This window comes from Sus scrofa, chromosome 3 (assembly GCF_054392235.1).
Source record: "Sus scrofa isolate SSC_HxYL_T2T_F1_AM1 chromosome 3, Sscrofa_HxYL_maternal_Yorkshire_Landrace_v2.0, whole genome shotgun sequence".
Classification (NCBI taxonomy): domain Eukaryota; kingdom Metazoa; phylum Chordata; class Mammalia; order Artiodactyla; family Suidae; genus Sus; species Sus scrofa.
Genome location: NC_139385.1, coordinates 143363225 through 143376604, shown reverse-complemented (window position 1 = coordinate 143376604; position 13380 = coordinate 143363225). Strand labels below are relative to the sequence as shown.

Genomic DNA, 13380 nt, shown 5'->3' with positions numbered 1-13380 from the left:
CGTGGAGGGACACGGGCCGCTGGTGAGAAGAAAGAGGGGCGTGGATGACAAACCTGGGTGATGCCCCACGAGGAGCAGTTTTGACCCGGGGTCCGGGGGGGGGCAGTGAAGTGAGGGGGGGGGTCAGGGAGACGGGGAGGCCTGAGCCAGGATGCTCCCGGCCACTGGGGGAGGGGAGCTAAGAGAGAGAGGCTGGTGAGCTGCTTTCTGTCTGTCGGTTTCTCCAGGCCTGGGGGGTGGAGACTTTCTAGTTCAGGAGAGAGTAATAAAGCAGGTTCCATGACTTTGAAGGAGATAAGAAGCTCCTTTAATGGGGCAGCAGCTGGGGAACATCTGGGGAGCATCTGGAGGAGCACCTGGAGGAGCACCTGGAGGAGCACCTGGGGCAGCAGCTTCAGGCTGCTGTGACATTGGATGGTCTAGATGGGCCCAGGTTGACAAGTTGAGATCTGTGTCTTGGGGAACCTGCTGCTCGCAGTCAGTGTTTCCGAGGCGTCCTCGAGTTTAAAGAGGATGTTAAAGCTTTCAGTTAACTGTATTTCTCCCGAGTGATTTTCCTTCCTGGGCCCCATGGGTCCAGGGTCGGCCCTGCCTTCTGCCGCATCCAGGAGCTTTCTCCTGCAGGGCGAGGGAGGGAGGTGGTCCTGGGGTGGGAAGCACGTGTGGCCTGCAGGGGCTCAGAGGACCTCTCTCATTGCAGGGGTGGGCGCCCTCGTCCTGGGCAGCCCTGGCCTGGGGGCGGTGGTGGCCACACCAGGGTGGCCTCACGCCTGGAGGCCTGAGTTCGGTGTTTGCGGCTGGGTGAGCTCCGTGCCACCGGTTTCCCTGTGGGAGGAGAGGGAGGTACTCATTTTCAGCCCTTAGAACTTTCTCGATCATCAACAAGGCACGGCTTGGCCTTCACCTTAGACCGTTGGGTTAGAGAACTGACTTGCACCCTAATCTGGGCTTCGTTTCTCCGGTTCTGGAGAGACGGGCTTCGTGCTGGCAGGAGAGCCTGATTCTTTCCCACCCGGCCCGGGCCCGCCCCCGACACGCTCTCCAGCTCCATGTGGCTGGAAATGTAACACGTTACACACCATGACATCCCAGCTAGCGGTGTGTGTATTTGGAGCGAGCTGAGGTTGAACCTCCAGGATGAGGAACCCTCCAGGCCGGAGGGCGTGGCTGCGGTTTGGGGCTGACGGTGTCTGGTAATAACAGAGGGTCGGCGGGTGGGTCCCAGCGTCCCCAGGCAGCATCACCGTGTGCCCTGCACGCCCGGTGCCGAGTGGAGGTCGAAGCTGAGGTTTCGGTGTGTGAGGAAGGTGGCCTGTCCACTGCTTCTGACGTCGTGTAACGTCTTTTTTTTTGTGAGGACGAGCAAGGCTGACGCTGTGTCCTCCTTAATTTGCCTTCCTTCCAGGGCCTAGAAGCTTCCCCCAGGACTTCTGAGTTGGTTCACGAACCCCTTGGAGCTGGGCGGAGGTGGGGCAGGGATACGGGGCAAGGATGTCAGACACTTAGTGGCGAAGGGATGTGATCGGCTGCTCTGAGCCTTGGTTTTTCTGATGGCCCAAGACGGCTGTTACTGTGCATTTTGACCTGTGCTCTGATTCCTAAGGTGCTCCCATTTTTTTTTCTATATGGCCACACCTGTAGCATTTGGAAGTTCCCAGGCTAGGGCTCAAAAGAGTTGCAGCTGCCGGCCTGCACCACAGCCACAGCAACGCCAGATCCAACCCCATCTGCCACCTACGCTGCAGCTCAGGGTAACACTGGATCCTTCACCCCCTGAGCAAGGCCAGGGATTGAACCCGCATCCTCACGGACACTACGTAGGGTTCTTAACCCGCTGAGCCACCACAGGAACTCCAGATGCTCCCAGTTTAATGGCTCTGCCTCCCGATTGTTTTCTTTTTAACTTGGCCACAGTGCGATATAAACTTCCGATCCTACATGTCCCTTTTCTGTCCTCCTGCGTCAGCCACCGGATTTTCTACATCCTGAGACCTTTGCAGGTGATTTTAAAGAGCTGCTCATTTTCCTGCATCTGTTGGAAGGTGTGTCTTTACATCCACGGCCCTGGTCCTAAAAGCTTATCCTTGAGAAGAAGCTTTGCCATCGAGATCCTTGTAGAATTCTGTTGACACTCATCTTTGGCTTGCGAGAGACTCAAGCCTGAGGTCTGTTTCCGTCAACCAAGTGGTTTTGGTGCCTGTGTCATGAGTGATGAAGCTTTAGTCTCTGAACCTGGCTTGTCCTGAACCAAGTGATTCCCGAAGAGGACTCAGAGCTAAGTTGCGGGAAGTGTGATAACAGCAAAAGGGCGAGAGTACCAGGGACTGAGAGTCTGGGCGTTAGGAAGTGACCACTTTACTGATGGGGTCAAGCACAGTGACGGGGGTTAGGGTCATAGTCTTTAGTCCCCCTTTCCCTCTTCCTATGCATTTGTCTCCATTTTTAAGAAATTGTGATTTATTTTTGGAGTTCCCTTGCGGTGCAGCAGGTTAAGGGCCGGGTGTTGTCACAGCAGCGACTTGGGTCACTGCTGTGCATGGGTTCCATCCCTGGCCCGGGAACTTCCATATGATGCAGGCCTGGCAAAAAAAAAAAAAAAAAAAAAAAAAAAAAAAAAAAAAAAAATAAAAAAGGAGTTCCCGTCATGGCTCATCGGTTAATGAGCCTGACTCGGAACCATGAGGTTTCGGGTTTGATCTCTGGCCTTGCTCAGTGGGTTAAGGATCCGGTGCTGCTGTGAGCTGTGGTGTAGGTCGCAGACGCATCTCGGGTCCCGAGTTGCTGTGGCTGTGGTGTAGGCCGGCAGCTACAGCTCAGATTGGACCCCTTGCCTGGGAACCTCCATATGCCGCGGGTGTGGCCCTAAAAAGCAAAAAAAAAAAAAAAAAAAAAAAAGAAGTTATCATTCGTTTTCAGTGTTTTTGTTTCTCTTCGGTTTTAGTGGCAGTTGCCATGTCCCCTCCAATTTTTTTTTTTTTTTTTTTTTTGTCTTTTTGCCATTTCTCGGGCCGCTCCCACGGCATATGGAGGTTCCCAGGCTAGGGGTCGAATCGGAGCTGTAGCCACCGGCCTACACCAGAGCCACAGCAACGTGGGATCCGAGCCGCGTCTGCAACCTACACCACAGCTCATGGCAACGCCGGATCGTTAACCCACTGAGCAAGGGCAGGGACCGAACCCGAAACCTCATGGTTCCTAGTCGGATTCGTTAACCACTGCGCCACGCTGGGCACTCCGCTCCAATGTTTTTATCCCCTGAGCTTGAGTGGGGGCCTCGAAGGTGATACACACACTCTCTGCCTCGTGACCTTTGCTCTCGGAGAGCAATGGTCTTTGACGCTAGCTTGTATTTTAAAGTCCTGAGTTCTTTTACTTTAACTTTTAAAAAAATTTATTTTTTCAATGATTTTTATTTTTTTTCCATTACAGTTGGTTTGGAGCGTTCTGTCAATTTTCTATGAAAAGCAGGTTGTGTAAATGCAGGGCCCCAGGTGCAGCAAAGCGACCCAGTCACACACACATAGGCATTCTTTTTCTCACATTCTCCTCCATCCTGTTCCATCACGAGTGACTGGATACAGTTCCCTGTGCTACATAGCAGGAGCTCATTGCTTCTCCACTCCAAAGGCAATCGTTTGCATCTGTGAACCCCAGACCCCCAGTCCCTCCCACTCCCTCCCCTCCCCCTTGGCAACCACAAAGCTATTCTCCAGGTCCATGCGTTTGTTCCTTTTCTGTAGACAGGTTCATTTGTGCCGTATATTAGATTCCAGATATAAGTGATATCATATAGTATTTGTCCTTCTTTTTCTGTAAAGTCCTGAGTTATTATATCCCAACGCTAAGGGAACAATTTTTAGCATTTGTAATCTGCGAAAAAATGACATCCAGATATTAAGACATTGGTGTTCAAGTTGGGTCTGATTTAAGGAACACATTTGTCGCCAAAGTAATGGCCTCTGCTAGATTTCAGATTATGTTTATTTTTATAAATACTCTGAAAAGAGTGGAGGTCACTTGGTGGCTCAGTGGAAGCGAATCTGACTAGTATCCACGAGAATGCAGTTTTACCACGCCTGCCAGGATTCACGCCACTCAGAGATGAGCTCGGAATAAGACATAAAGCAAAATCAAAAGACATGAATTAGGAGGTCAGCTGAAGTCCGTGTCATCTCTGGATTGTCTAATTGGACAAAACACGGCAGGGCTTTGAAGCTTTGCTGCTTCCAGGTGCGGAGTCGCCCAGGCTAAGCTCACGTTGGTTGATATCGGGGTTCTGATCCTAGTGCGTAAATTACAAAGCGTAACAGCGCTGTTAGCCTGCCTTCAGTGGCGAAGAGCAGAAAACCGAAGCAGAGTGGCTTGAACCGTGGGGAACACTTCCCCCGCCTGTCTCAGGTCTAGAGGCTTCCGGGAGTAGACGCTCCAGGACTGGTCAGCGCAGGGGACGGGGGACCCGAGGGCATCTTCCTCGGGCTCCACCTGCCTTTGACCTTTGGCCCTGGGCTTGTTTCCCCAGGACGGTTACCTGGCTCTGGGTGGCACCTTGAGCCACGTGAACGTGGACAGGAGATGCTTCCTCCCTGCGGCCTTTTCGGGGGAGAGGCAGGGAGGCTCTGATCCACGAGTCAAGGAATGAGCCAGAGGCCAGCATCACAGCAGTTCTGTAGTGAAAGTTGCCTTGAACTTGTCTTTAGTGCGATATGAGCCTCGCCCGGAGTTTTCCTCCTCGCCGTCGCTGCTCTGTGTAAACCGCAGGGAGAGAATGCTTGGAAGGTCAGCGTCTCACTTCCCGGAAGGTCTGGGCTAATGGGATCGACCGTATTGAACCCACTTGTCTACACAGCGGCAGAGCTCAGGTGCGCGCACGGGGGGGGTCAGCTGGTAGGAGCTGTCGGGTCCTTGGGGCTCGTCACTAACACCCATTCTGGTGGCTCAGTAAGAGCCAGCTTCTCCACCCACTTTAATTCAGGTGTGGCATCAGGACTTGCCGTCACCGATGACAGGTGGCACCTCCAGGCAGGGGCCTTAAGAGGCAACGGGGACTTGGCCCCAAGCTCCCCCTGCCCCGAGGTCATGTGAACCCGGGGCCTGGAGTCTCCTGGGCGTACGAGAGCTGTGCGGGGAGGAGGGCTGGCCAATGCACCTGTTCCCATGGGAGCCTTTATTTTGGGCTGAGAACCACAGGATTGTCCCGGGGTTGGAGGGAGCTTCCAGGGCATCAGCCACCACAGCCTGTCGCCTTTTGCAGCCAGTCATGGCACGTGGGACATAACCCACGAGGAGAGGAGCTCCGGCCACGTGGGGTGCAGGGCAGCCGAGCCCTGGCTCTTGCACCCGGAGCAGAAGGGTGCTGGCCGGGGTACTCAGGCGCTGAGGGTGGCACAGGCGTCTGACGGGACCAGTGTCCGCTTTCTACCCAAGAGGGGTTTATGCGGCCTCTGAAAGGTGTCTCCCACGGTTTGATTACACGGACTGGCACTTGGAGGAGCCAGAGGTCAAAGTGCAGAGCAGACGCCGTCCCGGGCCTGAGCACCCACCGTGGACGAGCTGCGGCCCCTCCTCGGCTCTGCACGTAGAAGTGGTTAGAGAGTCACACGGCGCCCCTCGCTCTTTGCGTCTGTACAAGAGCGGGACCTGGGTTGAGGACAACGAACCCTAAGATGTGCCCTTTTCTCCCTAGAAACCGGCGGAGATGGTGAAAGAAGTTGAAGAGACACACAGGAACAGCCCTGATTTTGAAAGCAACAAGGTGAGTTGTTTCTCCTTTTATCTTGTAGTCAGTGGCTCTGCTCGAAGGCACCTTTTAACCTCTTTGTTCTTTTAATACGTTGGGTGGAGCGGGCATGTGATGAGAAAGGGTCCGAGAGCCCAGTCTTTCCAATAGAATCGGACCAGCGCGTGTGTCTTCAGGGGCTGCGCCTTCCATGGTCTCCCGTGTGCCAGCAGTCGCAGGGTCCTTCGCCTGGCGCCTGCTCCGATCCCAATCAACCAGAAAGAAATCATCCAGCCAGAAAGCTTTTTTTGTGTGACAACTTTCCAGGATTCCCCCCCACTTTTTTTTTGTCTTTTTGCCTTTTTTTGAGCTGCTCCCTCGGCATGCGGAGGTTCCTAGGCTAGGGGTCGAATCGGAGCTGTAGCCGCCTGCCTACACCACAGCCACAAAATGTGGGATCAGAGCCCCGTCTGCAACCCACACCACAGCTCATGGCAACGCTGGATCCTTAACCCACTGAGTGAGGCCAGGGATCGAACCTGCAAGCCTCATGGTTCCTGGTCGGATTCGTTAACCACTGCACCACGACGGGAACTCCCCCAGATGCCTTTTTAGAGGAGGTGAAAGGAAAGGGGAACCATGGTGGTGGGTGTGGGGGGCCCTGTTGTCATGGATACCTTGGACATTGGTTTTGTGGGCTGTCAGGGCTGTGTAATCAACATGTCTTGGCTGTGGATGCGCGTAGCACACGCTTTACAGATGGCGGCAGGAGCTAGTGCACAACTCACTGTGTGGTTTGTGTTTTTTCTCCCTCCCCATCCAGATGATTTAGATGCACCATTAGCACAGGAAGCATGTTTGTTTCTGTGGTACTTGAGGAGATTATGTGGCTAATCTATGTAAAATGCGTGTCCTGGGAAACAGAATTTACTTGTATGTTTATTTGTTAATTGAGGAAGACTTGGCAACTGAAAATTGTACGTTTTTACGGTGTACAATTTGATAAACACACACACTATGAGATAATCACCACAATCAAGCTCATTAACGTAGCTCTGTGTGTGCTTGTGTGTCTGTATGTCTGTGTGTATGTGTGTTTCTGTGTGTGTGTCTGTGTGTCTGAGTGTGTGTGTGGTGAGGGGGTGATGAGAATATTCAAGGCAAAATTTAGTGTAAATAATTTGAGTAGCTAAGAAACAGATTTGGGGAGTTTGTTTTTAAAATTCCATCTCTAGATGTTTTTCAAGGTGGTTTCTGGCTTGTAACTGTTTGGCCCCAGGCAGGGACTTTGGAGCAGAGCTGGGATGTCGAGTGCAGGTCTGTTCTGATGACGGAATATAAATAAATCCGAGATGCCTTAGCCTTGCCAGCGGTCCGTTCCTGCTCTGAAACCCGCCTGTCTTCCCGTTCGGGAAGAGGGACTATGACTCCAGAGCCTGGGGGAGGGGCCCGGAGCCAGAATCGGTGCCTGGCTTTTCCCTCCTTGGAAAAGGGCGTTTGCGGGAAAGGCCATGGGGTCTCCGGAGGTTTCTTCAGGTTTTTCATCGCAAAAGGAGTTTAGGGTCTAAAACAGCAGGAATCGTCTTTCGAAGGATTCGTCCCCCTTCCTTACAGCCTTAACTCCTTCTGACCTGGCGGCGGCGTCCGGGGAAAGGTAGCCTGTGTGTACCTGGGTGGTTGCGGGCCTTTCACAGGCGGCTGCTCGAGGACGAGTGTGGCTGGGGACAGGTGAGACGGTGTCTGGGGTGGGTCCCGGAGCCCTGGGCCACCTGCTTGCGTTGGGGCCGTAGAGGAGAGGGAGCTGCTGGGATTCGGTCCCGGAGCCACCGAGCACCACGTTCCAATGGAAGCCGCACCCAGCCTTTTGCCTGCATTGCGTGTTTTCAGCCCCTGGAGCATCTGCGCACGTCCGGCTGTTGAAATTCACCCTCTCGGCCTTAGGGATTTGCTCTGTAGGTAAACCTCCGGGGCCTCTGTGGATTGGAAGCCTGACATCATCCTCAGCCTGGATCCAGGAGTCTGTAGACTTGATTCCTTGGCCTGAGCCTCAGGTCCTCACGCAGGCAGTATCAGCGGCGTCGTGGGGAACCCGAGCACCCAGCTCATAGAAATCTGGGTCCAGGACCTAAGCTTTTGGGGAAGGAAGGCAATCGGGAACAGCCCAACGTCTTCCTCCTGCCCAAACAGGGGTGACCGACGTGGGGCAGATGGGCTGGAGCGTGGTGAAGCCTTTGCTGGCCGGTCACACCCCTCCCAGGTCGCCTTCGCGTCACTCTGCCAGAGGATGTCCACAGCCCGTCATAGATGCTTCTGCCCCCGCATCAGGAGGCTTGGCTTTGAACCTGGGTTTGAACCATTCCACGCCTGCGTTTCCTCTTCCCCAGCAAAGCTGGCCGGTTGCGTCCGGTCCCAGCCTGCGGTCTGTCCCCCCAGCGGATGCTTTGCAGTGTTGGGTGTTCGGGGCTGCGCTGATCCTGTGCGACCTCTGGAAGTGTCTCCGTTCTCTCGCAGCCACAGACTCCCCCTCTGGTTCAGCACGAGCTGGACAAAAACGTGGACACGCCCCCTGGAGTCGAAGGTCCTCTGCCCTGAAATCCCGCCCGTGTTTTTGTGGGATCGGAAAGAGAGCAAGCGAAGTGTGGGCGTCCCCGTAACTGGCGGTGATAATGCACATAAATGAGACGCAGCTGACACCGCAGTGGCCTGTGTGTGTGACAGTGGTGTCATTTGTCTGTTGGTTTGAAAACCTGATCCTGTGATGTGTAATGACATTGAATCGATGGGTATCTCGGGCCGGGGGCGGGGGTGTTTCTGGCCTGACCACCCTCCCTAAATAGTGCCAGACCCTTCAGGGGCCGAGGCCCCCTTGTCACCTCTCCGTCCCTGCAGGGTCTGGGCAGCACCCGACATGCAGGGGGTGCCTCATAAATGTTGCGGCTTTGCTTGGAGTCACCGTTTAAACCGCGGTGCGTGATCCCGAGGGGAACGGGGATGACCTTGCACGTTGTATCCGGCACCTCGTCACGAACGTTGTTTGAAAACACGTGTTTCTGATGTTTGATCGTCGCGAGGGTTCTGTGTCCCTTGCGGGGAATTTTTGGTGGTAAAATACATATAGCATAAAATGGGCCATTTGGACCGGTTTTTAAGTGGACGTAAAAAATTCAATAGTGCCATTAAATTCTGTGACATTAAACACATTTGCGATGTGTAAGCATCTCTGTGACCTTGAGCCTCTTTCTCATCATCCCAAATAGAACCCCGTAAGCGTTAGGCACTGACCCCCATGGCCCCGCTCCGGCTCCAACTCTGCTGTCATTTGTGCATTTCTTTTCTTTTTTCTTTTTTTTTCATTACTCAAATGAATTTATCACCTCTGTAGTTGTATAATGATCATAACAATCCAATTTCACAGGATGTCCATCCCACAACCCAAGCACATCCCCCCATGTATGCATTTAAAACAACCTCCGACCCAAGGAGTGACTTAGAGGTAAGTGCCACGAGCTGATCCCACTCGCCCTGGCTCAGGGGGTTCCACCAAGTATGTTTATCTTGTCGTCATGTGGGTCACAGGCACAGAAGTCGGCAACATCAAAATCAAGTGCAGAGACAGACCTGTGCTTCTGTGATGCGCCTTCATCCTTGGAATGTTTTGAGTATGGTAATTAAGCAGTCAGGACAACCCTGCCAATACCTGGCACTTTAAGAATATTTTCCATCTGAAAAATGGAATGTTAGCAGCGTTCATTAATTCTTCTGTGAACTTATAAAGATGGCATGTATTCTTTCCCCCTTTCCCTATTTCAAACTGCGTTCCTGACACACGTTTTTAATTAAATTGGGTCCTTGAAAACTGTCCAAATTGAGGTCGACTGCAATTTCTCCAGTCCTTTGAGGGCCTAGTGTGTTTGGATCCATTGATTATAAAGCAATTTATATGCAAGAAGCACTTTTTAAAACATTCGTTTTTGTTTTTATTTTATTTTTTAATGGCCGCACTCATGGCGTATGGAAGTTCCTGGGCTGGGGATCGAATCTGAGCTGCATCTGTGGCCTATGCCATCGTGGTGGCAATGCCAGAACCTTTAACCCACCACACTGGGGCGGGGATGGAGCCTGTGCCGCCACAGAGACAACGTCATAACCTTGACCCACTGCGCCACAGTGGGAACTCCAGGCAGCTCTTGTTATTTTTAAAAAATTTTTTATTTAATTTTAATTTCCCCAATACATTTTTTTTCCTACTGTACAGCATGGTGACCCAGTTACACGTACATGTACACATTCTTTTTTCTCGCATTGTCATGCTCCATCATAAGTGACTAGATATGGTTCCCAGTGCTACACAGCAGGATCGCATTGCTGATCCATTCCACAGGCAATAGTCTGCATCTATTAACCCCCAGCTCCCAATCCCTCCCACTCCCTCCCCCTCCCCCTTGGCAACCACATGTCTGTTCTCCAAGTCCATGATTTTCTTTTCTGTGGAAAGGTTCATTTGTGCTGTATGTTAGATTCCAGATAGAAGTGACGTCATATGCTGTTTGTCTTTCTCTTTCTGACTGACTTCACTCAGAATGAGCCTCAGTTCCATCCATGTTCAGGCAGCACTTTTTAATTTATGCCGCCTGCTAGGTTTGTAAACAGTGTGAAGAAGTTTTGCAAAGATTCGGTTCCTTTCCAGAGGCATGTGAAGGTGAGTCCACAGACCACGTGTTTGGGGGTCTCCTAGGCTGGCGGAATCCCCATCCAGGGAAGCGTTTGGGGGGATCTGCAGGTGCGCACGCCCAGGAGTGCTCCAGCCTCTGTGACTCTCGGGCTTTTGTTCGGACTCTGAGGTCTGGGCCATCAAGGTTCTAATGGGTTTTCCGTTTTCCCGACCTTCCAAAAGGCTGTGCACATGAACAGTCCAGGGGTAATTTTGTGTTTTCGGGAGGAGGCGAGGGAGAGGGTGACTTCTGTGTCCGGATGCTGAGTGTTTCTTCCTCAGAGCTCATCTTTGCGCTTCTTCCTCCTTTTGCTCCGTGCGTGCCTGGGCCCCACTGCTGCCACGTCAAATTTCTCCCACCCTGGAGTTCCCATCATGGCGCAGTGGTTAACGAATCCGACTAGGAACCATGAGGTTGCGGGTTCGGTCCCTGCCCTTGCTCAGTGGGTTGAGGGTCTGGCGTTGCCGTGAGCTGTGGTGTAGGTTGCAGATGCGGCTCGGATCCCTCGTTGCTGTGGCTCTGGCGTAGGCCGGTGGCTACAGCTCCAATTCGACCCCTAGCCTGGGAACCTCCATATGCCGCAGGAGCGGCCCAAGAAATAGCAAAAAGACAAAAAAAAAAAAAAAAAAAAAAATCTCCCACCCTCTGGGCTCCTTGCCAATCCCAATGTCCTGATTAGGCTTTTTTTGCATCCTTCACCAAGAGCTGGCTGCTCCTCTTTCTTGATCCCCAGTAGTATTTTACTTGTGTTTCCAACCCTGTGTGAATTACACTTTGGCTCTTCTTAGTGTTGTTTGTGTGCTTCTGCTGTCTGCTCTGATGGGTTAAGTTTTGTAAAGAGTTCATTCTACTGTATTCTTGGCACCTTTCGCTTGACCCGGCACTCAGGTGTGACTGGTCCTGAATTTGCAAGAACCTTGACCACAGTAGGTAACCATTGTGGGTTGCGGTGGCAGCTTTGGGGGCGGGAGGTTTTGAAGAAGGTGGGGTGTGGCCAAGCCAGGGCTGAGAAATGATTTCCAAAAGAGAGGACTAGCAATGAAGCAGAATATTCAGTGTGTCTCAAGAGACTACATCTTAAGCAGTAATCGCGCCCAAAGCCCTGACCTTTCCCTCTGGAAAATACCATGAAGGCAACCAAAATACGGAGAAAACACTTGCAACACAAATTAAATTTTCTTAATTTATACCGAGTTCATTAGGTCATTAATACAACCCAATCAAAGAAAGGCAAAGGAGACAAATAGAAAATTCTCAGAAAGGAATACAAATCCCCAAAAGATGTAAGAGAAAATTTTCATGTTTTTCCTAATTTAAGAAATGCAAATAGTAAGCAATGAGTTTATTTTAAAAAGCAGATTATCAATGTCCAGTGCTGGGAAGGTGCAGAAAGGCAGCAAATGCTTCTTAACAAGGTCAACATATAAATTGGTGCAGCCTCTTGGGAAGGGAATTTTGCTTCTTTTATTAAAACTAAATCTGTAGATGTTTTGTTTTATTTTATTTAATTTTTTGGACTCAGCACATATGTTAAAACCATAGCCAGGAATATCTCACAAATATACTCATAAATAACAAAAAATAGAAACAAACGAGATAGTTATCCGTCGGGATTGGTTGATCAATTTATGCTTCGCCCACACCGAAAGCACTGCAGCCATGAAGACAATAAGCTGGACCCGTGTGTACTGAGGGTGGAGGCTCCAAAATATTAATTAAGGGGAAAAAATCAAGTGGCAACAGAGACCATTCTGTGCTGCATTTTGCATAAAAATGTCACCCAACGTACGTAAAAACAAAGCTTTTGATGGCAAGGGGTATTGCTTGATGCGATGGAGGGGAAAGAGGAGCCTCAGGACCACAGAAGTGGTACCAAGGATGAGTCGAGGCTCGAGACCCAGCTCCCGTGGGAAACTGATAACAAGCAGGCATTTGACCCAACCAGGAAGGCGAGAAGAGGTCGGGCGATGCAGGACTTATCTGGCCATATCCTTCTTGCAGAGAGTTGATTACTGTACGTATTTTTGTAATAATAGGAAAAAGAAGAGAAAAGGCTTTATGAGGATAATGACAAAAAGGTTTGTACCATCAGATTCTGTAGTTCTGTGGCTCCTATTCTGAAGACATTCCTGACAAGCTAATCAGAGGATTCCAAAACCTTGTCAGGTGCCTTTTAGGGACGTGACACCTGTCTACGTTGTCGGTCGTCCACCATAGCTCTGTTCCTGGAGGAGGGAAGTGAAATCAGGGGAAGAGAAACATTAAGGCATTTCGGGGAGGTGGACGGGTCCACTAAAGGCAGATGAAAGCAGGGGAGGGGAGATGCCTGTTGGTCGCGTATCAGGTGACTGCCCGGCTAAGTTACCTGCAAGCAGGCACCTGGAGACACCTCCTCGGCTTGTCCAGGCAGTCAGAGCACCCACGCTGTCCTGGCTGTGAGCTCGGGGAGGGCACCGGGGGAAGACAGGAGGCTGTGGCTGTGGCTGGGCAGCTGGCCCCGCATGGCCGCTGCTGTCCAGAGCTCTGTCCTAGGTAGAGTCAGGGCCTCGCTGTTACGTGTTAAGTGATGAAGCAATCCCGGTGATTGTGTCTGAGGTTTTACTTATTTATTCCTAAGTCCGTTCAGACGCCTCATCACTCCCTAAAACACCTGGGCCATAAATGCTGATCCTTTGGGCCGTAAACACGAGTCCTTGGGAGGATACCTAATCAAAACCAGCACTGGGATTTGCCATCGGACCAGCCTGGAGTTCTCTGCTCATCCATCACTCTCGCCGTGTGACCGTGGGAAGCCCCCCTAAGCTCTCAGAGCCTTGGTTCCCTCTGCTCGAACTTTGTTGTTTGATCATCTATTTATCACACAGCCAACCTCTAGGCTGCGAGACAGGATGGATAAAATATGCTTGATGCTATACTTGTTTTTTTTCATTTTTAAAAGTCTTACTGAAGTAC

At 51.5% G+C, this 13380-nt stretch overlaps 1 protein-coding gene across 4 annotated transcripts in view; it reads left to right on the top strand.

The window, feature by feature from the left end:
• Nucleotides 1–13380, top strand: part of DCDC2C (doublecortin domain containing 2C) — a 115488-nt gene that overhangs the window by 55639 nt on the left and 46469 nt on the right. For all 4 annotated transcript variants that reach the window (XM_085016181.1, XM_085016179.1, XM_085016178.1 and 1 more), the window contains exon 9: nucleotides 5684–5752. In XM_085016181.1, the coding sequence (XP_084872307.1) occupies nucleotides 5684–5752 (69 nt within the window). The remainder of the gene's footprint in view (nucleotides 1–5683; nucleotides 5753–13380) is intronic.